This window comes from Microtus pennsylvanicus, chromosome 6, assembly GCF_037038515.1.
Source record: "Microtus pennsylvanicus isolate mMicPen1 chromosome 6, mMicPen1.hap1, whole genome shotgun sequence".
Taxonomy (NCBI): Eukaryota; Metazoa; Chordata; class Mammalia; order Rodentia; family Cricetidae; genus Microtus; species Microtus pennsylvanicus.
Window position 1 is genome coordinate 65,491,454 of NC_134584.1, and position 24,278 is coordinate 65,515,731.

Genomic DNA, 24,278 nt, shown 5'->3' on the forward strand with positions numbered 1-24,278 from the left:
ACAACATTAATTTCTCCAAGAAAAACGTCAGACTCCAAACTGTGCAATGTGTAGATTACCATCAAGAAGGGATCTCAGGATGTACAATCATAAATGGATTTCTGCACCGTGCTTAGAACTCTTTCTTTGCGACTCTTAGAAAACGTTTCACTTCTGTGCGAAACAAAGCCCCATTTCATTAGACTCCATTGTCTTTGAATTCCATTCTATGAAGCAATAATTATTCATTTGTGATATCTGAATCTGGTGCCAGAAATGACTGTAAGATCAAAGGTACATGACTGTGATGACTTCCCAGAGAAAAGGGGGGATTAAAATGCAAACCAGATCCTTTGGTTTAATTGCTTATTGAAGCATATTTATGCAGAAGTTTAATGATATAAAATCATCTTCAGGCCTGTGAATAGCACATATAGTTTAATTATTATTTTTAAAAGTCTGCCTTTTATTAGCACTCAAAAGATAATAGGCGTTTTAAGGTACAGGTTTCAGAAAAGTGTGTATCATTCACTAGCTCGCATTTTAAAGGGATAGCTCAGAAAATATGGAAAGTTTCACATTTTCCTGTATAGGTACTGCCCTTGCCACATGGCAAGATCTATATCTCAAATGAGAGAGTTGGCAAATATTTAGGGAGCTGAAGCTGTGTGGTTGTCTAATTAGAGTGATCCAGGTTCCAATTATTGATTTTTTGCTATTATTTTGGCAATTTAAGCAAAATTCTGTTTCTGTTTCTGCTTGCAGGAACTCATCGTAGTTGTAAACACTCTTGTCTTTCTCCTTTTGTCAGCATTACAAATGAAAATACTGTCCAAATACATGCCAGAGGACTCCTGGTACCAAGGCACACAACATTTAGAATGAAATATTGCTTGTGTGTGTATACACACAAGGATACATACAAGCCCTCTGAGGTTATCAGTAAGAAGTTGTCCAAGTTTGCACGCATGTTTATTCTTGGCTCAGCTGGTTTGCTGTTATTGCTTTCAGTTTTATTAGTTTTTTTTTCTTTAGAGTTAACATCAACTATCTGTGATTGCTTGACTGGCTGGCCTGCATCTGCTTATGTTGTTGACACCTATAGTGAGTTCTCTGTTGATGTTTATGCTCTCATAGTTTTACAAATACTGATAAAAGCAAAGATTTCACAACTTTCTTTCAAATAATTTTTTTTACTGTTTTTAAGGGAAATAAAAATGCTCAAGTGACATCCTAATATATCTGTGTTTTAGGTCATTTGTGGGTTGTATACAAGCTAACAGAAAATGACTTTCGGACAAACTCTATGACAATGGAATATAATGCATGATAACATACCAAAGCATGAACATATACCTAAATATCCAAAGCCCTGTTAAACAAGAAAAAATATTAATGTACTTGTAAGGCATAAGTGTCTGTAGAGTGGTAAACATATCCCTTTCCTGAAATGCCAAATGAAAACAGAAGTCACTTGTGAAGACAGTACAGTAATAGTGCTAAGCAGCCACGACCATTTAATCTTTTTCTCTCTGCCCTGGGCTCCAGATAAGTCAACCAGGCTTTCTGGCCACTGGTGTAGGCAGTGGCAGCAGCAACAGCCCAGCGTGGAGTAGATAGGCCAGTGCATGTTTTGAAGCAGCATCCTTCTCGCTAGGCCGCAGCTGTATTGCAGGGCTGCTTTCATCCACAGGATGACATACCTTTGAGTGGCTCTCTTGCCCTGCTGTCGTGATTTCTTGCTCCACTTGCATTAGGCCTGCAGGTAACAGCTTGTAGGTTCCAAATCCTAACATACCTCAGTTCTCTCTCACGATTCCTTTAATTCTGTCTATCTATCTTCAGCTATACTCTTGAGTTTGGTACTTGTTTCTGGCTTTGACCTTAGATCATGATATTAGTTCTACAGATTTGGGGTGAGCACAATTTGGAATTCTGGGTGGACGTGAGAACTCCCTCATTCCCAGCACCACTATGGTGATTCCTGTAGTTCCTTCTTGACATATCTAACGGTGCTGGGCCTCATCTTCCTGCTTTTTACTTTTAACACAAAACCATCAGGATTCTGACCCTTTGAAGCACACCTTATATGAAGGCATCCCTCTGCTTGCCCCCAGTATCTCCCTGCTCGCCCCCAGCATCCCTCTGCTTGTCCCCATGATCCCTCTGCTCAGCCCCAGCAACCCCTGCTCACCCTCAGCATCCCTCTGCTCACCCCCAGCATCCCTCTGCTCACCCCCAGCATCCCTCTGCTCGCCCCCAGTATCCCTCTGCTCTCCCCCAGCATCCCTCTGCTCACCCCCAGCATCCCTCTGCTCACCCCCAGCATCCCTCTGCTTGCCCCCAGCATCCCTCTGCTCAACCCCAGCATCCCTCTGCTCTCTCCCAGCATCCCTCTGCTCACCCCCAGCATCCCTCTGCTCACCCCCAGCATCCCTCTGCTCACCCCCAGCATCCCTCTGCTCACCCCCAGCATCCCTCTGCTCGCCCCCAGTATCCCTCTGCTCTCCCCCAGCATCCCTCTGCTCACCCCCAGCATCCCTCTGCTCACCCCCAGCATCCCTCTGCTCGCCCCCAGCATCCCTCTGCTCACCCCCAGTATCCCTCTGCTTGCCCCCAGTATCTCCCTGCTCGCCCCCAGCATCCCTCTGCTTGTCCCCATGATCCCTCTGCTCAGCCCCAGCAACCCCTGCTCACCCTCAGCATCCCTCTGCTCACCCCCAGCATCCCTCTGCTCACCCCCAGCATCCCTCTGCTCGCCCCCAGTATCCCTCTGCTCTCCCCCAGCATCCCTCTGCTCACCCCCAGCATCCCTCTGCTCACCCCCAGCATCCCTCTGCTTGCCCCCAGCATCCCTCTGCTCAACCCCAGCATCCCTCTGCTCTCTCCCAGCATCCCTCTGCTCACCCCCAGCATCCCTCTGCTCACCCCCAGCATCCCTCTGCTCACCCCCAGCATCCCTCTGCTCACCCCCAGCATCCCTCTGCTCAGCCCCAGCACCCCCTGCTCACCCCTAGCATCCCCCTGTTTGCCCCAGCATCTCTCTGCTCGCTCCCAGCATTCCTCTACTTGCCCCCAGCATCCCTCTGCTCGCCCAAGCATCCTCCTGCTCGCCCAAGCATCCTCCTGCTTGCCCCCAGTATCCCTTTGCTCACCCCCAGCATCCCTCTGCTCACCCCTAGCATCCGTCCCTCTGCTCGCTCCCAGCATCCCTCTGCTCACCCCAGCATCTCCTTGCTCACACCCAGCATCCCCCTGCTCGCTCCCAGCATCCCTCTGCTCGCCCACAGTATCCCCTGCCCACCCCCAGCATCCCTGTGTTCTCCCCCAGTATCCCCTGCTCACCCCCAGCATCCCTCTGCTCTGCCCCAGCATCCCTCTGCTCTGCCCCAGCATCCCTCTGCTCAGCCCCCAGCATCCCCTGCTCACCCCCAGCATCCCTCTGCTCGCCCCAGCATCCCTCTGCTCTATCCCAGCACCCCTCTACTCATCCCCAGCATCCCTCTTCTAGCCCCCAGCATCTCCTGCTCACCCCCAGCATCCCCTCCTCGCCTTCAGCATCCCTCTGCTCGCCCCCACCATCCCCTGCTAGCCCCCAGCACCTCTCTGCTCCCCCCAGTATCCCTCTGCTCTCCCCCAGCATCCCTCTGCTCACCCCCAGCATCCCTCTGCTCGCTCCCAGATCCCTCTGCTTGCCCCCAGTATCCCTTTGCTTGCCCCCAGCATCCCTTTGCTTGTCCCCAGCATCCCTCTGCTCACTCCCACCAGTGTGCCCATTCTACTTAAAGTAAAAGTTCCAATTCCTCCAAAGGCCTAGATATCCTCCAAATTTGGGCATTTACTAACCTCCACTATCCCATGCTTGTCAGCCCATCCTTGCCCAAATTTCTCATTCTTGACCAAATACCACGATTAATTCCAGTACCACACATAAATTTCTTCTCAAACACCTGCCATCTCTAGGAAGTCCACCTTAACTATTCTATTTCATCTGTCACCTTGCTTACTCCTTACACCCATCTTAGATGTCTTTCTCGTCTCTTACAATTTAAAAAGATTTTGATGTTGGTTAGAAATGGTCCAGTTCACCAAAGTACTCAAGGTCTGTTACTCTAAGCAATTCAAAATGTACTCTTCTTATTATATGTTTGAATATTTCTCTGCAAAGGAGATTTTTGAATATACTGTATTAATATTAAAAGCATAAGATTTCCAGTTCCTACATATATTCTGTTGATGGCACTAGGGTGTGTAATTTCCATACTTGATGCAATTTAACCCTGTCATTATTCCTTCATTGTGCATAATGTCTTTCTTTTTCAAAACAGTAAGATTGAGAAAATGGCCCAATGCCATTGAACTAGTGATTGATTCTGGTTTTGATCCTAGATCACTATGCAGTACAGATTAGTATTTTGGAGCAAATAAAATTTTATAGTCAGAGATCATATTATTTACACATATTGGGTAAACTACCATCCGTGGGCCACATGATTAACAAACTTATACAACTGAAGCCTTGGGAAAATGAATTTTAAGGACTCCCTTCTTCCATATTACTCAATAGTCCATACTTTTAAAACCGCTATTGATTTCAAATCTTTTAATATGTGCTTATCGTTCCTACTTATAAATATTCCACTTTCACTAGGTCCCTAAGCGTCACTACAGAGCTCAGTCTCCCCTCATATTGAATAGAATATTGACTTTGACTCACTAGAGGGCCAAGTTTATCTCTCTTCCCCTAAGAGGTAGGTACATTCACAATACAGGAGGTAGGCAATGAACTGAGGTATCCTACCAACCAGTTCAGTGAAAGTCACCAAACTCCTTTTCTCTTCTAAGCATCACCCTGAAGAATCACTGAGTTTCTAGCACACTGGACCATAACAACTTGAAGAGGATCACTATACAACCATTTAGGACTGGCTAAGCAGAAGCAGACACATCCCAGTATCAGAGCATACCTAAACAGCTTTGAACTCACAATAGACACCAACATCACTGGTGCACTCTGTTGTTTGTTACATTGCTTCAAGCCATGTCAGGAACTATCAACAGTAATTTGAAAGTAGATTATAAGCTTAACATGACCACACTGATATGATGTCTTAGCAAATCAAGATTAGCCTTTTTCAAAGACATCTCAGCTGCAGCCCACTTGGATAATGAGTTGCCAATTAACCAGGGAGCCATTTAGTACTCCTTGGCCCTGATTTCCTTATCCGTGTGACGAGATGATTGCACAGATAAAGATAATGAGCATTTCTGAATACTTGGGAAGTAATGTAGAGGGTAATGTAACCCAAATGTTTGGAAGAAATCTGCCTTATTCTTTTCCTTCTTGATTTTCAAAATTAGGAACCTTTAAGAGATTTATATTAAAACTTGTGGGTTCAAAAACAGAAGCCCCCTAAAGGTAATTATATCATTCTAGCAGCCTCTAAAAGTTTAGAAAACTCAGTTCTGGAAAGCGGAATTTGGGCGATCAAAGTGCTGTGGATAGGCTTGTCTTTCTAACCTAGAAACTAGAAGAAGAGGGAGCTGAGCTGCTGCTTTAAGAATGTGAAGGACTTAAGAGTGGCAGCAAGCAGGTTGTCCTTGTCCTAGTGATGCAGAGAGGGTGGCTGCTTAGCTTGAGGCTACTGTCTCTGAAGAGTAGACAGGGCTCTTCATGTGTGATATCCCAGGAAAAAGGGCATCTGAACTCTTAATATCCTCAAAAGCTCCACCCAAAAAATTCTGATAAAAATCACATAGTAATCTTTGGTAAGATATTTCTTTTAGTTAATGGACCTTCTTTTATTCATGTGAACAGCTGAACTGAATCCTCTGCTTTGCTACTAATTGAATTCTTATTGCCATGCTTCAGATCTCCTAGTAGAGAAAATAATGTAATTCAAGTCTACCAACTGACTTGACTACCAGTGACTACCAACTGCCCGTATCCCAATTTTTTCATGACTTCCTAGTAGGTACAGCATACACCTGTTCATTCCCTGTATATACTCAGTGTGCAGACTTTCATCACTATCTGAGCATCTGCCCTCATTTGCCCTGGATTCAATTAAGTACGGGTGATACCCAGTCACCCCACCTAACTTCTCTCTATTCACTTCAACCCTGCTATGACTTCATCGTCTCTGTTAGTTTTCCATCCTCTTCCTTGAACTTTACCATGCTGTCCCCATCAGACCTATGTGTTCAATCTTTTCCTTTTTTTTTTTTTTAAGTATTTTTACTTTGCATGTAAATCATTTCAACTGATTTTCACATTAATTCTGTTGTTGATTCTAGGTACAACATCAAGTCTCTCTCATCAAAGTACATCATTTGGAAGAAAATATGGACATTTCTTTTTATTTTCTCTTTTCTCATTCCCTCTAAAACAAGTTTGCTTCTACATCTCATTCTTTCAGCCATTTTGCTAATCCCCAGGTCCTCTACTGGAGCTGTTTTGCTTGTCATGACTCCCAGCATGAGCTGTAGCAAACCCAGCGGGAGGAAATGCTGGTCGACAAGATTCCAAATCACCCATGAATTATTTTGTGTAATTGAGGGATATGGGCATAAATTATATTACTCCAACAGGTGACTTCAGTATTAAATTTTCTGTTTTAAAAGGGAAATGCTACCCACTGGTTCTTTGAAATAGGGAAACAGTCTTGTAATGTTTTTAAGAGTCCAAGACACTCTACACACAAAGGGCAGAGTGTCCTTGCCTTGCTGTAGATGTTTTAGCAGCTGTGAAAATGTTCAACGGTATGGACTTCCAGCAACTGAGAGCAATGTGTGAAAACTGGGCTTTTCATGGCAGAAGCTGAGCCACTCAGTAAGACATGAAGACCGTAGCCCAGCTAGAGGCCTGTGGCTTCTCTTTAGTGCTCTGCCCATAGATTCTCATGTGTTTTTTACCTTCTGCAACACATTCTTGTACCTATTAACAAGTTATGTATCTTGATTTTGGGGCTTTTCACATGACAGGGTGAAAGATCTTGGGGAATCTAGGTATTGCATCTTCTTTCCCTTTAAATATAGGGAAACTGATCCGTGAATACCCTCCCTCTAAAACTTTGGGGGTTCATTTTTTCTCCATATTTAGGTTTAGCTTTGCTGAAGATTATCAGCAGTCTGGAAGGTATTTGCCTTTTTCTGATCTATGCAGATGATTCTTTTGACCTCAGTACTGAAGGCACTGCCTATAGTCCTACATTTAAACCTTTGTGCACAGAGCATTAAACCAGTCTTTTCTATATATAGCCAAAGAAACTCAGGCTCGAAGAACTGGATGTTGATCCAAAGAAGCTGCTTATTTCACTTTTCTGGGTAAAATAAATTTGGATGGACATTTTTATCATTTGAGAATTTTGCATACACATATCAAGCATATATGGATTTTTTTGATGGGTAAAACACTGTGAACATGTGTGGAGTACTGGAACGAAGCAAGACCTTTAAGACTAGGAGGGCATATGGGAGGCTTTTGAGGAAGGAAAGGGACAGGGGAAATGACGTAATTACATTATGATCTCAAACGTAAAGCTTAAAAAACAGCTGTATTGCTGATAATATTTCATTTAGTACAAGGAAAAGTAAGGCGTCATGAAGACAGAGTTTCTACTAAGCACAATTTTGCAAATAAATTTTAAAGGGTTCACTTAAACCAGCAAAGGCTGTGTCTGTGCTGACTATGGCAATGCATCAGTTAGTTTGTGAGTATAGTCTGGATATGTTTTTCACCTCAAATATCTGTATGTTATTCAACAAAGTCCATTTTCACTGCAGATCAGTTTTTAATACTCAGGTTTGAGCTGGTTTGCTAACTTACCAGAAATACACTTTTCTGAAAAAAAAAATTAATTATGTACTGAGAAGCCTGTATACAAATTAGGATTCAGGTACTAACATTAGTCATACCATAAGAGCCTTGAGTATATCCCTTTTATGCTACAGAATTAATAGTGCTTGATTGATAACCAAATCTAACAATAGTCATTTTCCCCTATACATCTGAACAAACAAAATTATACATGCACGGCTATTTTTCTTAACTATCTGGCAAGGCATTGATTGTTAGAAAATTTCTGAATCGGTTAAGACAAAATTTAGCCAAAAGTTAAAGCATGGAAAACGCTGGTGTGGGCAAAGCAGATATCATTCTAACAAAAGCTTTAAAATCACACAGATGTTGAAGTCTTACCGTTAGGTTTCATGCACTCTGCCTCCTGCAGCTCATTAGCTTTAGCCCTTCAGTGCTGTTGTTGGATTTCATGTGCATGGGGAGGGGCTGATGTGTCACTCAGAAACCAGCCTTTACTAAGGTCAGGACTCTCTGTACATGATGGAAAGAGTTCCACTCATGTATCTGTCTCTGCATACAAAACTTGTGTGGAAGGCAATTCTTGTGTTGTTTTCTTGTACTGTGATCTGTGTGAGAACTTCTTGCATGTTGCAAAGGCTGTGTAAATTCAGGACATGTCACATAGATTTCTCTCTTTCTCTTGTGAACTCTTCTACCTCGGAGTGAACTTCTCCATGGCAACTCTTTGAGATAATGTAATTTTAGTATCCCATAGGGGTTGCTTTCTAAACGCATTGCCTGTGGGATGAGATGGCCATTTTATCTGTCTGACTTTGCAGTGCTTCTTAGAGCAAGCCATCACTGAGAGGGTTAAGGTATGTTACTGTAGCGGTTACTAGCAGATCAGCCATCTACCTTTGGTACTTACAGGAATTTTATGACTCTTGATCATATTATCAAATTCTTCATTAATTTTTTTGTATTTTTCTTCAGTGCGTGGGGTGAGGGCATAAGAGGAGTCAGGATCGGGGCTTTCAGAGCCTTTGTTTTCCTTCTTGTTCAATGCCTGCCAGGTTCAGAGAAATCAAGAGTAAACAAAAATGAAGGGTGCTTTGAGTACTTACACACAATCTTTGCCTGCTGATCATTAGATCAATATCTTCGTTAATTTTCCTGTACTTGTCCTCAGACTCAGGGCTGTGACCTACTGAATCGTCCGCATCGGGATCTGGGCTGTCACAGCCATTAAGGCCCTTCTTTCTCAAAGTCTGAAATACATAATGTGGAAAGTTCAAACCTCGACAAAGGCTGTAAGAGACATTTAGGGATATTATATAAAGTCAATCTGTCTAGCATTTTAAGATTATTATATATGTTATACAATATTTATGAAAAGAAATCACAAGGAGAGATTGAATCATTTCAACAGGGTGTTCATTAATAATTTAAAAAAGGAACAAGAAACCATCTTGTTTGTGGCTAAATTCAGTCAATGAACGAAAAAGGTGAAATCTCTTGATACGGAGTTAAGACAGACATATATAATGAATAACAATTACAACCCAATACAATGTGCGAAGTGCAATGCACTACAATAATCTTTTCCCACAGAAATATAAGCAGTCAGGATGTTGCACAGTGAATTCAGATGTTGAGATGAAAAAAGCAGAAAGGTTGCAAACACTGTTTCTGGATTTAGCGTTGTGGTTGACATTATTTTTCCTTTTCACCCCTGGCACTCGACAGCAAAAGGGCACAAGGGAAGCCAGCTAATCATGAAGCACTTACAAGGAAGAAGCTCATTTGGAAGAATTATTTTTGCTTGTTAGAGTTCTGTGTAAGTGTGAGATTCTGTATTGAAATTTCTAATATTGAGAAATTATCTTCCCAAACAGGAGCTAGAAGCAACATTGGGATGGCTGAGCAACTTAGGACTTCATTATCCTGGGCTGAGTAAGGAAGACAGGATTATATAGGCAACCAAGTCTAGTTATCAAACAGCAAAGACGTCTGGTTTCAGCTGACTAGGGATCAGCCTGAGAGTCTTCTGACACGTGAGAGTGAAGCTAGTGGCTTAGTGCCAGCCTCCTGTCTCCTGATGTCGTCTGCTCTAGTTTCAGCTGTCACTAAGGAATAAATACTAATAAAACAGCAGAACCATTTGGAAAAGTATGAGTCAGGAGTTCTGAATTTTATTCTTTTTTAAAAAAACATGGTTTTCCATGAAACTATGTACAATCCTGTAGACAGAAATATTATTGTGGTTTTGAAGATCACAAAACTTTTGATAAATCATATACCCTGACATGTTAATAATTAAGAGTATTACACATGCTATTTCTTATTTTTCTTGGTAATACAAGGGTTGGTTACAAAGAGATGCACAGTTATCTGTCTTTCACTAATGGGAAGTTCTGCAGTGCTGATCCGTGTTAAATACAGAACTCAGATATAAAAAAAGCAAAAACTGAAGCACCTAGTCAAAGGTCTGAAAACCAAGATAACAATCCTTCTCTAATTGATGCATTTGGGGAAAATAAATGATGCCATTTTCCAAGGGAATGTCCAGCTTAAAAATTCAAATGCATTGATTTTTATCAGTGTTCAACTATGTTACTTAAAATTAATTCTTGAGGCATCGAAGGCTTGTACTTAAAATGGAACTGAGAGCTATCATGTCTCATACATCTAGGGTATAATGCAGATCTGTAAATATTTATTAATGTTATAGTGGTATAATATAACAAACATATGGTTACAGTTTATTATGTGGTAAGATGTTTGAATATTAAAAAGAATACTTTGACATAAGATGGTAAAATATACATTTTAATCTTGGGGAATTTTTAATTGGTGGGGCCACCTGATGAGTTTATAACCATAGATTTTGGACTAGAACAAGAACTCATCAAGAATTCCCACAATAACACTAGAGAGAATATCATAAAACACAGGGATGATAATTCATTTACTAACTTCTTACATTTAAAACTCTTTTGTTAGTATTATATTAACCAAACAAACACTCTACTTGTGGTATGAATTATCGTGTGTTTTTGCTTTGACCTCTACGGATTCTTGAGCTCTTAAGGAAACAGAGTGTCCTGCATTACATTCTGTGTGTGTGTATGTGTGTGTGTGTGTGTTGTTGTTGTTGTTGTTGTTCATATTTCACTTACAGGATTGGAGAAATATCTCATTGCCACATAAGCAGGAGGACAAAGTTATTCTAAGCCAGACTAATGTAAAAGAGCTGGGCTTGATGGTGTGTACCCACAACTCCTCACCCTGGGACAGAGGGTGGAGAAGGCAGATCCCTGGAGCAAATTGGCCAGCTAATCTATCTTGAATAAGTAAGCTTCGGCTTCAGTGAGAGGCCATGCCTCCATTATTAAAGGTGGGGTGTTGTCCAGAAAGGAAATCAGACCTGTGGCTTTCACGTGCTCATGTATACACATGCATCCACATCCACATGTACACCTTCACATACCCACACTTACAATCATTTAACATTAGACACACATAGAACATACAAAACAACTCACATATACAGTTTTAAAAAATAATTCACATTATGGAGAAAAGTAGATAAGATCAAGAAAATACCTAGTAGCTTTCGAAAGCTAATTATTTATATTGTATTAGGCATGTTAAGATATTCTTATGAAAATCTTTAGCTTAAAGCCTCGTGTGATGTTAATTTAGAGTCTTAATAGACAGTAGATTTTTTCAATGTGTGTTTTACACAATAATTTTTTATTCTAAAAAATATCGTTGTTTTGATATGCAGATTTCTGACAACAGAACGCAAGGGTTAGAAGAGGCCTATCAACTGTCATTACAATCCATCTGGCACATACATGTGTGCTAAATATTCTCCCAAAGCTTTGGGTGGGTAGATACTGTGGTTTATAAAAATTCAAACATTGCTTATATTTTAGCAAAATACCTCTACAAATATTAACTCATTCTGTCTCACAAGTGCTTCATGACGAACTTAGGAAACATTATGACAGATCTCAAAACTAGTACTGCCAACCATAGTAGCTAAAGTTTTGGTCACTGCTTGGGGACAAAGAGGAATGACTGACTTCTCCCTGTTGAAGTTTCTGCTTTTAAGAAATGAGAAACATGACCTTCTCTGACTCAAGTTCAACTTCAGCAGTTCACTCAACACTTGTAAATATTAGGTTGAAAATTTAATGAATTATGTTTGGGGAAAAATTTAAGGATGACAACAATTCCTAGACATCATTTTTTTTTCAGACGAGGTTTTACGTAGTCCGGGCTGACACTGAACTTGCTCTATAGCTGAAATGACCTTGGACTTCTGATTCTTCTGCCTCTGCCTTCCAGGTGCTAGGATGACAGGCATGTGTTATCATTTTTGGTCTATATTGCGTTGTGGATAAAACCCAGACCTCTTTCCTTGGGAGGCAAGACCTCTACCAACTAAGCTATGCTATCAACTTTTAGTCAAGAGCTGAAGTGTCTGATGGTCAACCAAACACTTGATTTATGGATTAAGGAACCAAAAGAATCCCTAATCACTTCCTACCTGAAGCATGATGTGAATTAGTAAGGCAGACAAAGTTGGCAGCATAGAAATGCAATGAACAGGGGGAAACCAGCAGCTGATTTTCTCCCAATAAATTCTTCTTGTGTCTAATAACATTATCTTGCAATAAACATGACTGGTATGGAAGTAATGATTTAAGCTAAATTGTGTGATTTTCAAAAAAAGAGCTTTTTGAGACCTAGAAACACAAAATCTGAGAGTAAATTAATATCGAGCTCTAAATGCCCATAATCACATAACCAGAACACTGGAAAAATTGTTCAAAAATATTATCCTCAGCTGAGTGCTTGCATAACATATTTCTGCCAAGAACAAATGATTATGGTGGAATTATAAAGCTTGGAAAATGGAAGTGGTGGCACAAACTTGAATACCATAGTGTGAATGCAGAACTAGAGGAACGGTTTTATCTTTATTATATTAAAATCTACAGCTGTTTAATGATGACAAAGGAGCTACTGTTAGCCCCAGCCAAGTCTGTCTATTCACAGTAATGAATAGTCAATATGAACGAAAGGGCTTACTAAATGGATTCAAAGCGTATTCCTATAGGACTTTTCCAGCAAAATCAAACTCTCTGCCGTTGGCCTCGAGAGTGTCTCTGATCTTTTTATAAGTGTCTCTGGTCAGGTAATGTAGGCATTCCGACAGCCATTCTTTAACAGAGATAGAAGCCATAGATGGGACTTGTATTATGTATGGTGTTCTTCAAATAATATTATGAAGAAATCTTTCCCTGTGTGCCAAGAGAAGGCAAGGTATCTAGTCAAACCACCAACTCCAACTCCTTACTGCATCTAAAGAGACTCTGCCCCCTCCCCCCGAGAGATTCTGCAAGTCTTCAGGGAGCCTGTATACCGAAGCCAGCTTGCCACAAAAGAGTGACACTTTTGGGCTAGATGAATTGACTGCAGAGGCTTCTGGGGTGTATTCACAAAGTCGTGATTGTCACACAGTGAGCAGAGAGCAGCCGCTTCTAGAGAAGTAATTAGACTGACAGAAGGTGACATCCCCAAACAATACATGGGAGAAGTCCAGGCAGGTAATCCAACAATTATGTGGTATCTCTACGCCCAGATATGTGGACATATGGACCTGCATCATTGCATGTGTTCACCAGGAAAACCTGAAATATGTATAAACCGATGATAGCTGACAGGTGCTTCAAAAATTCTAATGAAATAGATGTAGGGTAACAGATTCTATTTCATTACTGAAAGGAATATAAATGAAAAAGAGAGCCACATGGAGCCTTATTTCTTGTCTTATGCATTATGTTATCAACGTGACAACCTCTTCCCTATGCAATGATTTAAACTGACTTTTCCTTTTTAGCTATGCATTGTTTTAAATTCTTAGTTTTCTTTAAAAAAAAAATCTCTTTTTAGTACAAAAGAGGTACCTAAATTATTGGCCCTTTTCAATTGTATGAAGCTATAGATCTCATCTTAAGGCTATTTAAGTAGGATTCAACATTTCTTTCAAATAACTACTATCTCATAGTAAGAGCTCAAACCAGCCAACTTCCTCTCTGTCTGCAGTTTCAGTTCTGAATAACGTATGTTTGCATTGTCTTCTAATTTTTATCTGCTCCTAACTATACAGCTGAAATTTAAAACCCTTGAAAACCCCCAAATTACTCTCATTAACCTTTGTTAAAATCCAAGTAATCATGCTTACTTCCATAATGGGTGCTTCCCCGACTTTAGGGTGTTCATGTATCAAGAACACATGCAGGCAATATTACTGATAGTTGCATGGATATTGTGTTCACACAAAAGCAAGGAAGAAAACCCATTGACTTAGGAAAGGCAGCATTCTTTCTTCTGATTTTAAGGCTTCTGGGCCTGGTGAGGACAAGCTCAGCAGGCTTACGCACAGGAAGTCATGTAGTTGTAAATGAAATGAAGGCTGGGTGAAGGGACTCCAGGCTCAGGACACGTTGCCGCCTGGGAGGGGCCACCCTAGGATGCTCCTTGAAACCTGGAGTTAGGTCTATAAAGTCAAAGTAACAATGTCCAAATGGGGACACACTAATATGCAACATATAATTATGTTATGATTTCTAACAGAGCTCTTGGGCAGGGGATGACTAAGTGCCAAGAAATTTCTCTACAAGTTTTAATAATCAAAACTGTAAGCATCGTCTGTGTCACATTTATGTATTCCACAATTCTCTTTTGTTCTTACTCCAGGAATAAAAGACACGTCAATATACTGTGAATTTAGTATAATCAGCACTTCAGTCTTAATCAGAGGAGTGAACCAAATACATGAAAAATTAAATCATAACAAATTATTTGTGATGAAAATCTGAAAAAGTTGAAAATATAAAACTATCACACTGTTTATCTCTAGATTAATATTAATTCTAAACGTATCTTTTCTTCTACTGATGAAAGATGTGTGTGTGTGTGCATGCGCATGTGCAAGGAACTACAAATTACAGTGTTTTTTGTTTGTTTTGTTTTAAGATTTTATTTTTTTCTGTTATTTTAATTTTTAAGTAAATTTTTAATTAAAACAGAGGTACACTTTCCCCTTTTTTCCTTCTTCTTGCGCTCTTCCTCTTACCCTTCCCATGTACCCTTCTCGAATTGATAGCTTTTTTTCTTTGATTATTTTTACACACACACACACACACACACACACACACACACACACACACACATCTCAAAGGAAGTTATGTCCTTTGGGCTGACAATGCTTCTCATAACAGTCATAGGCTAACAAAAACCCCAGTACCGTATGTGAAAAACTTCCTTTCATATGGTTGGTCAAGGTTGTCCATTATAGACTACTGATGTAGCCCTTGGTTGCCTCCCATAGACTGAAGACAAGCCGCTATTACTAAAGACAGCACACACTTAGAACAAAGCACTCGGGTAATTCAAGGCAGACCTAACCTAAAAGCCTGTTTTCTAGGATTTAACTTCTGTGGTTTCAGAAAATACTGAGCAAACTGCCAAGGGAGGAAGCACTCTAGTCCTCTACAGCTGCAACGTCCACGAAGCATGACAGAGACCATCATGGTAAGACGTGAATAAAGGTGCAATAGGTGGCACTTACATGTTTGTGGCAACCAAAACTGTCTCTTAAGGTCCGCTTAATGGCAGGGAAGTCATACCTGGTAATAGAAACCTAAATTCCAGGGGCTAGTGACCTTGGTAAAGAATCTACTAACAACACTTTGCTAGATAGCATAATTCCTTACTCCGTTCTAAATCTTACCCTTATACCTTCAGGTAAGTGCAGCTACCGCCCCTCATGAAAGATATCTCTCTTAATAAAAATGCAGAGTTGTGGGGTTCAGTACCACTGGATAATTTACAAAACAACCCCTTCACCTAAGTCTCAGGAAACATTTGAGAAAATGGGACCTAAAGATGATAAGGTCCAGAGGATCAAGGAATTTTCTAGGCAATTGTGACTCCTAGAAATGTCAGAAGTTATACCTATAAAGTCTCACCAACATGAGCTGATAAGGGCACAAACAAGAGACCTGTCAGAGTGGATGGGCAAATGTCCATGGGGCCTCAACGCTACACTAAGAAACACAGGCAGCTGAAGACCGGGAGAGGGAGGAAGAGCCTTCCACAGGGAAGAGCTCACCAAGTGGTCATCCAATACCAAATGGTCAGCTCTGAAAACACACATACAAGCAACAGTACACAGAGAAAACAACTTATATTTAGAAAAGCACAGTACATTTATATACATAGATACGCAGTGATGACTTTGGAAAAATAAGGAGGGGCTTAGAAGGAGGAAAGGAAAGAGGGAAATGATGCATTACATCTCAAAAATAAAGAAAAACAATAAAAACAGCTTATTTTTATAACAAAAGGAGACCATTGTGGATTTTATTTTTGATTATGTTGACAGCTATATTTCTGTGTGTGGGTCTGAATATGGGGATGCAGTGCCCATAGAGTCAGAAGAGGATGTTGGCTCTCTGGGAGCTGAACTTAGACATATTAAGGGACCAAACTTTCCTTAAAAGGTTGATTAGAAGGACTAGAGAGATGACTCAGAAGGCAGGAGTGTGTACAGCTTTTCCATAGGACCTGGGTTTGGTTCTCAGCACCAGAGTTGGGTGACTTACAACCTTCTGTAACTCTAGAAGCCACTGGCCTCTGCTAACACATACACTCAAATGCTTGTCTCTCCTGTCTCCTAATACATACAATTAAATACAGTAAAGCTTAAAAATAGTGTAGTTGAAGGGTTTTTCCAGTAAGTTGTTTTGTAGTAATGTAGAAGATATTATTTAAGGATTTGAATAGTTTTTAATTTATCAAATATAATCCCATGCTTTCTAATGGTCACAGAAAGCATTTAGATATGACATTTCATGCAAGCATTTAGATATGACAACTCCTGAAGTCACTTGGACTGCAGTGGGCATGAGCCCAGGGTCTTGTGGCTCTCCTCCTGCCTCCCAGAAGGTAAAGAATCATAGTGCACAAGCATGGCAGAGCCGCTCCTCCAGCTGGACCCTAGGAGTAAATCAAGCAGTCACTAGTCCTCCTCTGAAGTGAGCTACCACGCCACCGTGTCAGCTTTGAACTGTTCGCATCACACCGACTTCACACATTTTCTGTTACAGCCTCAGTCACCCATTATTCGTCATTTGTGTGTCTGCCCCTTGGGTGCATTACGAGGCCCTTAACAAAAGCTTTCCCTGTATTTTCTTTGGAATTCTGCATGCAACAGTCTGACATCCTTTAGGTGCTCAACTCAGCAAATGCTGTGGAGATGAAAGGGACACACATTTCCTCTTCCGTGGTAATGTTTGCTGAGCTTTCCCAACTGGACTGAAGCTGCCAGCTATGAGGCGGAGACAGCAGTGGGATCCAGACCACTTAATGTACACTTGCCAACTGCTACTCTGTCTTGGGTGTTGCCTCTGGTCCTCCAGATGTGAATCGGTTTTCTGACTATATGGTTCAAATTACTACATGTTTCTTGCTGCTCTTGGGAGCCTCTTATAGCACAGGGCTGTTTACTTGTCATGCTGGATTGCCAGGACGTGGCATGGAACCTGGGACGTGGCAAGAGCTTATTAGACGTTTGGAGCATAAAGAACAGACTTAAATGGAAAAAAAAAAAACAGAGCAGAAAAGAACATCCAAGTGACAGGAGGAAGAAAATCAGCCTCAGTATAATGGTTTCTTTATGGGAATTTCCCTATTTTTACTCTTTTATTTACTGTTTCATATTATTTTTAACACTTAGCATCTCATTATTTTAAAGTAATCATTACAAATTTACTATTTTTGAAGTGTATAGTTTTTAAGACAGAAAACAATACAAAATTGTTCATAATTCATAATTTATACTTTCTTGCAACTCAGGCATTTCATCCTTTATCCTATTGCTTAAAAATTAGTGGTTTGATTGACATTTAAACCTCAGGAGAGGTGACGATGCTTGGAAGACTGTGGAAGAAGTTGTGAGGAGCTAGTTTCTCTTAAGGCAGAAGGAAAGGGAAAATGAAATTCATTGTAGAAAAGGGGAAAATGGAGAGGCATTTTAAGCAGAATGTAAATCGTAAACAAAGCTAAACAAACACATCATAGGAAAGAGCATGGGAGAAGGTCTGTGAATGCGTGAATGCACACATGCTCAGTTAGCATGCTTCTGCAGTCCTGGGCACAGCTCGCCTTTGCTTCCCCAGAAGTGATGGGAGCTGATCTGCACCACCCCACTCTTCTAGGCTCAGGAGAAGAACCTCAACCTGGGGGAGAATTTGCAAATGTGAGTGATTCCAGAGCCAATAAGACAATACAGACTTCCTTAGGGCAGGGGAGCAGCTTAGAGTCCTCATGGGTCTGCTGGTGTCCAGGCATCACTGGCTTGGTGTAGAATAGCACTGAGCTGGGAAGTCTGACACACTTCAGCCATGAAACACTCCCTGACATCCTGACTCGAGGATCAACCTAAAGCTGAATATTGAACAGCAAGGATGATGTGGGCCTGATATGTTCATAAAGTCAGTCAAATTCAAGATGAATCTGAAAAATAGCTGATGTTGATGATTTCTCCAAAAGGGAAGGAAAAAAAAAAGCAAGCCAGCATGAATTCAACAACACCGAGAAAGAGAGGAAAGGAATAAATTAACAAAGATCAGGAAGCAGGTTTTGTGAGCGCATGAAACGTGAATGTGACTCCATATCTGAATCTTCTCGACTGTGGCACTTCCGCTGCAAATCTGTTACAGGGGAAAGTCTGAATCCAGAGGCACTGGAGCTTTAAAAATAATTCCTCAGTGCGTCGTCTCTTATAAACCTATTAACAAAAGTCGCTGCATATGCTCGCTTCAGTAATCACACTAAGGAAGAAATGTGACTTTTGTTTCCGTGTAGTTTCTTGTCTACTCTTTCATTCATAAGCATGGTCAACGCATGACATCATTTGAGAGGAGAGTGGCCTGTCTCCCACACTCTCTTCCGTGGCACTGCAAAGCTGTCACCGTCACGATGTGCCCCAATTTCTACAGGGGTCAGAAGGATCTCTGTTTATTTCTATTCTCATTTTGTTCCTTGATTCCAGTTTACCCCTTATTCTAGCCCTCTGTCAGAAAATATTGTAACTTATTGTAGCCAGAAGCCCAGCAATCATCCTCATTTTCATCCCCTCCTTCCAGCTGTCCTCCACCTTGCTCTTCTGCCTCCTGTTCTCAGTCTGTGGGGTTTCTGAGCCCACTTTCGACACCAGCCTCCTTTATGCATCTGGCAGGGTCGAATTAAAATGAAAATCTAATTGCATCATTGTTCTCTTTACTAACCATGTTGGCTGCCAACAGTCATGTCACACACAAGCTTGTAGAGCAGACTCTCCACCTGCTTTTCTGGCCTGTTTCCCCTTCTCTTCCCGAGTACCGTGCTTTGACCAAGGGGAAGTCTTCCTGTAATTTCCCAAGTCTGTAGCAAGTTGTCAGACAGTCTTGACCTGTGCTATTTATCCCTGTCTGGGATGTCCTTGCTTTCCCTCTGTGCTTTGGAGACCATAGCCATCTCAGAAGTGCTACCCTTAGTGCTTGTATCTTTCTTGCTCCTGAGATTTTGGGGGCTACTGCTACCTGGAATTACAACAAGGAGAACAAAAATATTTTTGAAGAACCAAAGTATTGCAACAGGTATTTTTGTGTCCTTATTTTAGGTTTCCCCCGAGAACAAAGTGCTGTCCTTGATGTATATAGGAAGCTCTCTGTTGGTTGGATCTCTACTCTACCACTGGCTTTTCAAAAGGTAGAGGATACACAGTTTTTTTTTTGTTTTTTTTTTGTTTTTTATGAAGCAACAACAACAAAGATTTGAGGCTAGCAATGGATTGGATTCACTTGTTACTACATCAGAAGGAGACATATAAAACTTTATTTCTAAGGCAATCAGAGACTCCCAAAATTTAGAAGCTCCATTATATCCTTGCCAAAAATGCTCTTCCACTGGGCCCTCTGAAGACTAAAGAGAATTAAGAAGCCCTAATGGGCTTGACCTTGGCACATTTTCCCTACCAATGGGAAATTCCTCTCTTTGCCTTTCATCCAAAATACAGTTTTTATGTCTCCAGTTACAGGCCCAACATGAGCCAGTAACTGAAACAGAAATGACTTATTCCCCAAGTTCTTTCCCAATTCTTGAGTTCTTAACTGGCAGACACAGAGGAGTCTTAGGCCAACTCTAGATTCTGAAGACAGACTTCACTTACGGTGTCTTCACCCTCTTCCTCCTACCACTTGATCACCTCCACTTCATAAACCAGCCCATTGCCATCCACTGGTCACAATCCAGTCTCTACTAAATTTTGTTTTCTGTTTGGTTATTCTGCAGTGATTTGATGGCAAAGGTGGAAAACGGCCTCTTATGCACCACCTCTCCAGTGAGTACAGCCTGAAAACTCTCTACGTCCTAATTCTGAGTCTGAAATATAGCATCCCCGAGACTAGTATTAACAACTCTAAGCACAGACTAGCAGTGCTCACCACCCTTTTTTCTGACATGTTAGAAAGGAACATGTAGTCTGAGGAATATGTAGTATCACAAGGATGGTGTCAGGATAGCCTGTGAGCTAGTTTCTATGGATACCCAAGGAAGGAAGTCAACATGTGTGAGAACAAGTCACAGTATCTGTGCAATGTGATTGTGTCCAATACATGGATACCATTCAGCAAATAGTGTTGTTAATGAAAGAATAATGGGATCTAAGGCTTCAGTAACAATGGTACTTATTTAAAGTGAGTTACGATGGGACCTAAAAACACACAGAGAAACTTATTAGATTTGAATGCAGGCTATTTATTCCTTTTACCTCTAGCAATGGCCACCTCATAACTCCAGGATCTCCTATCTATTCTCATGCCAAATTTAAAATTTAGAAAGGGAAAAGGAAGAACAGAGTAGCCTGGAGTTAATGGAGGGCAAGGAATAGAGAGCTTGATTAGCTTTAGAAATACCCTGGAAAAATAGTTAATATTTTTTTATGTTTCTCTACAGTTGTATAATTAACATTTATTTCATATCTGTATGCTATCTCCATTATTGCTCTTAGTTACTTTTTGTGTTGTTTTTAGATTGTAAGATTAATGCAGACAGGAAGTCTCTAGAGGGCTGTCTGTTCTTGGCAATTAGCTGAGGATCTGACAGTAGGATGTTGCAAGAGATCGGCTAACTCTTCTGGACAGGCGTTCTATAGACAAAAACTGCTAATGACAGCCTGACAACATACAGCGAGAAGTCTCAGACAGGCTAAGAAGAAGCTGGTGGCTGGAAGCCCAGCGTTGTTCCTCAATACAACAAAGAACTTTCCTTTCAGAGGAGGTCATGCTATGTGTCAAAAGTCAGCAGACTCAATCTGCAGCCTTATCACCACCATTACCACCACCATCATCACTATCATCATTATTTTCAACATAAGACATCTCCTAGGACTCTGTTAATATAGCATTAGCTTGCTCATCGTATTGCCGAATGCACTCTCTAACTTTTGGTAACAGCCGCTGCTGGTTGGTTAGCCCGGCCTTTAATTAGGTAGACAGATAGAGCATGTTGGACTCCAGCAGACTGGTCTATGAGCTGGAAACCACAGCAATGTTTCTCCGTGATCAAAAACAAAACTAAAAACAAAACAACAACCAAAAAAAAAAAACCTGGAGAGGCTAGTTAGAACTCAGATCTGAGGAAAAGGCCATTCACAGATTTAGGCTCAGAGTATTGACCTAGAAATAGTGACCTAGGATTCTAGGGTTGTTGTCAGTAGGTGAATGAACAGAACTCCATTTATCCACTCCCGTATTAGGCAACAGGGATTTCCACCCCAGGCCTCTGAAAAGCCCCTTCTTTCTTTTCTGCATTAGTTAGACTGGCTTCTACCTCGTGTCTCTCTAAGCACATTGTAAACCACAGGATCTGAACTCAGGAAACTCAGAGTCAAGCCTGCACCCTACGGCTTTATCTCATTACCACAAATCTATTATGTGGATCAAGAATAAGTGCTGGATTTTATGTTCAGTGGTCTCGAGTAGGTCTCTAGTAGAAGGACGCATTATAGGGCTCTATTATTTAGTGATCAAGGGGCATCGAGTAAATAAAAGGTGCTTAAAAATGAATATGCTCCAAATCCCCCAGACAGAGGCTCAAGTCTCAGCCTCCCTCTTAGAGCGTGAGCTGTGCTTACTAAGCACATCAGCGCTGTCGCCCTCGTTGCCTCCACCTTCTCCCTGTGACCCTACCACGGCTTTTCCACCCGGACTGCCAGCAAACTCCTGCCTCAGTTTACATTCCAAACCCAGCTTCCCGAGGGCACAGCTGCACCTTTTCACTGAGTATTCCTAGTATCTGGGAAAGACTTGGTCCCTTAGATTTTTATGAATTAATGCAGATTTTAAGAGTTCATTAATAAAGGTCACTACTTGCCTTCATAACAACACAATGACTTCCATCTGGTATGAGTTAAATAGCTGTGCAGTGCTTCTAGGGCCAGCATCAAAAGCGCCAGCAGCATTTCTGAGTTAGGACCCTCAGCGCAGCTTCCCACAGGGACTCGCCCTGAGGTTGGCTGGCTCATTTGTTATTTGGTGGCTCCCGTCTCTAAGATTCATTCTCTAGTTCCTGTTATTTTAACAGTATTAATGTAGAGAGCCAGGTTTTATTAGCACAGACAATTATAAATTGAGTATAAGGATTAGAATAAATATGATGAAATCATAGAACAAAAGAGTCTGAAAACATCTAATGCATTTCTTGTAGAAACTGGAATCTTCTCTTTTAGATGAAATACTTACAAATAGAAACACATTTTATTAAAAGGTGTTCTACAAAGCCTGGTGGTATTACTAATATATCCTGAACAAGACCTAAATAGACTAATGGCTGCTATTAATTAGTGAACAAGTTTAAATTTTTATAACATTTTATTTTCAAATTAATTAGTTAATAATTGAAATAAAATTATTTCAATTTATTTACTTCAGCTAAAGATTACTCTCTCTCTATATATATATATGTATATATATATATTTCCAAAGGTTTCAAAATTTTAGACAAGTCACAGTTGACAAAGTTGTACTTCCATAATTCATACTTTCACACAGACAGTAAAACTAAGTTTCCATTCAGTTACCTTCATCTTAAAACAATGCTACAAAATTTAGAAAGAATGCTGGGGAATTTATAGAAGAAAGGTGCAGAGAGACAACGCTGAAGAAGTGAAACAGCAACAATGGAGATTACAGAGAAGATGACGGTTGATACACAGTAGACAGATACTGGGGTGCAGAAGAGAAAAGAATGGATGATCGTGCCGAGGGAGAAGTTCTGAGAAACAGGGAATGCAACACAAGCGAGCCCACTAAGTGCTGCTTAGTCTGTCCGCTGGCTTATGTGGGGTTGGCTTTGCGCTGTCCGATCTACCACAGCTCTGTCACAAGCCATCCAGTGCCGCTGGTCCTGCCCTTCACTCGCATCTGTTGCCTAACTCAGAGCAAGAAAGGGGGGCTGTGAACCCCACGGAGCTCCACAGAGCCCCACAGAGCCCCATGGAGCACTCTGTTCTCTGGCCCTAGAAGGCCTTCTCTGACAAGTCTCTGAGAATCAGGTTTCTGTCCCTGGAGGCTTTGATTGTCTGTTTTAGACACAATGGCTTCAGGAATCTTAGGCATCGTCCATGGAAATACTCTGCAATCTGACTTTTAAGATGCACATTACAATTTTCATAACTTATGAAATTTTACTGATTTTTGTAAGTTTATTGGTGAATCTAGACATTTTCATTTGCATAATGATTTCTTCCACTTACTTTGCCAGGTAATTAGAAAACTATATCTGCTTCTATGGCATAAAGAGGACATTAAACCAGTCTTCCTTCACTATCAAAATATTAATTTTCTTAATATTTTATCTAAATATTATCAATAAAACATACCATTTATGGAGCATGTATCTGTGTCAAGACTAAACCTTGAATGGATTTTTTTAAAAATCTATACAACCATACATCTATTATGATTGCTATGTCATGGATGCCAATAAAGAGGCACAGTTTGGTTGAGGAAATCCCTCAAATTTTGGATTGGTTAGCACATAATCAAGCTTATGAACTACATGTGAGCTGCACTAGAATTGAGTGGTTATTATTATTAAATTTTAGAACTCTGCTGTTTATGCAAGCTTGTCTGATAATAAAGATTACCTAGGGTCTGGGAATGGAGCTCAAAGGTAGAGTGAACCTCTAAGACATGCAAGAACCTAGGTTGAATCCTTCCACCAAACACACAAAAAAATGTGAATTTTCTGTGTATATACCTTTTGACTAATTTGTCTGATAATTTTTTTCCACAGAGGGAAATATCTATAATGAAATTTATTTTCTGACAATTACTCGTACGTAGGATATTTCCTGTCGATACTACCATGACCA

At 40.8% G+C, this 24,278-nt stretch overlaps 1 protein-coding gene and 1 long non-coding RNA gene across 27 annotated transcripts in view; one reads left to right on the top strand and one right to left on the bottom strand.

Annotated features, from left to right (window-relative positions):
* LOC142852051 (uncharacterized) overlaps positions 1-24,278 on the top strand; it is a 114,004-nt gene that overhangs the window by 79,280 nt on the left and 10,446 nt on the right. The gene's annotated exons all lie outside the window — the stretch shown is intronic.
* The window catches only part of Mef2c (myocyte enhancer factor 2C), a 169,388-nt gene that overhangs the window by 36,929 nt on the left and 108,181 nt on the right, over positions 1-24,278 (bottom strand). For 22 of the 26 annotated variants that reach the window (XM_075976373.1, XM_075976400.1, XM_075976383.1 and 19 more), the window contains one exon: positions 8,905-9,048. In XM_075976373.1, coding sequence (XP_075832488.1) covers positions 8,905-9,048 — 144 coding nt within the window. Of the gene's footprint in view, positions 1-8,708; positions 8,847-8,904; positions 9,049-24,278 lie in introns of all 26 variants that reach the window. The other 4 variants (XM_075976382.1, XM_075976387.1, XM_075976399.1 and 1 more) reach the window with 2 other exon arrangements.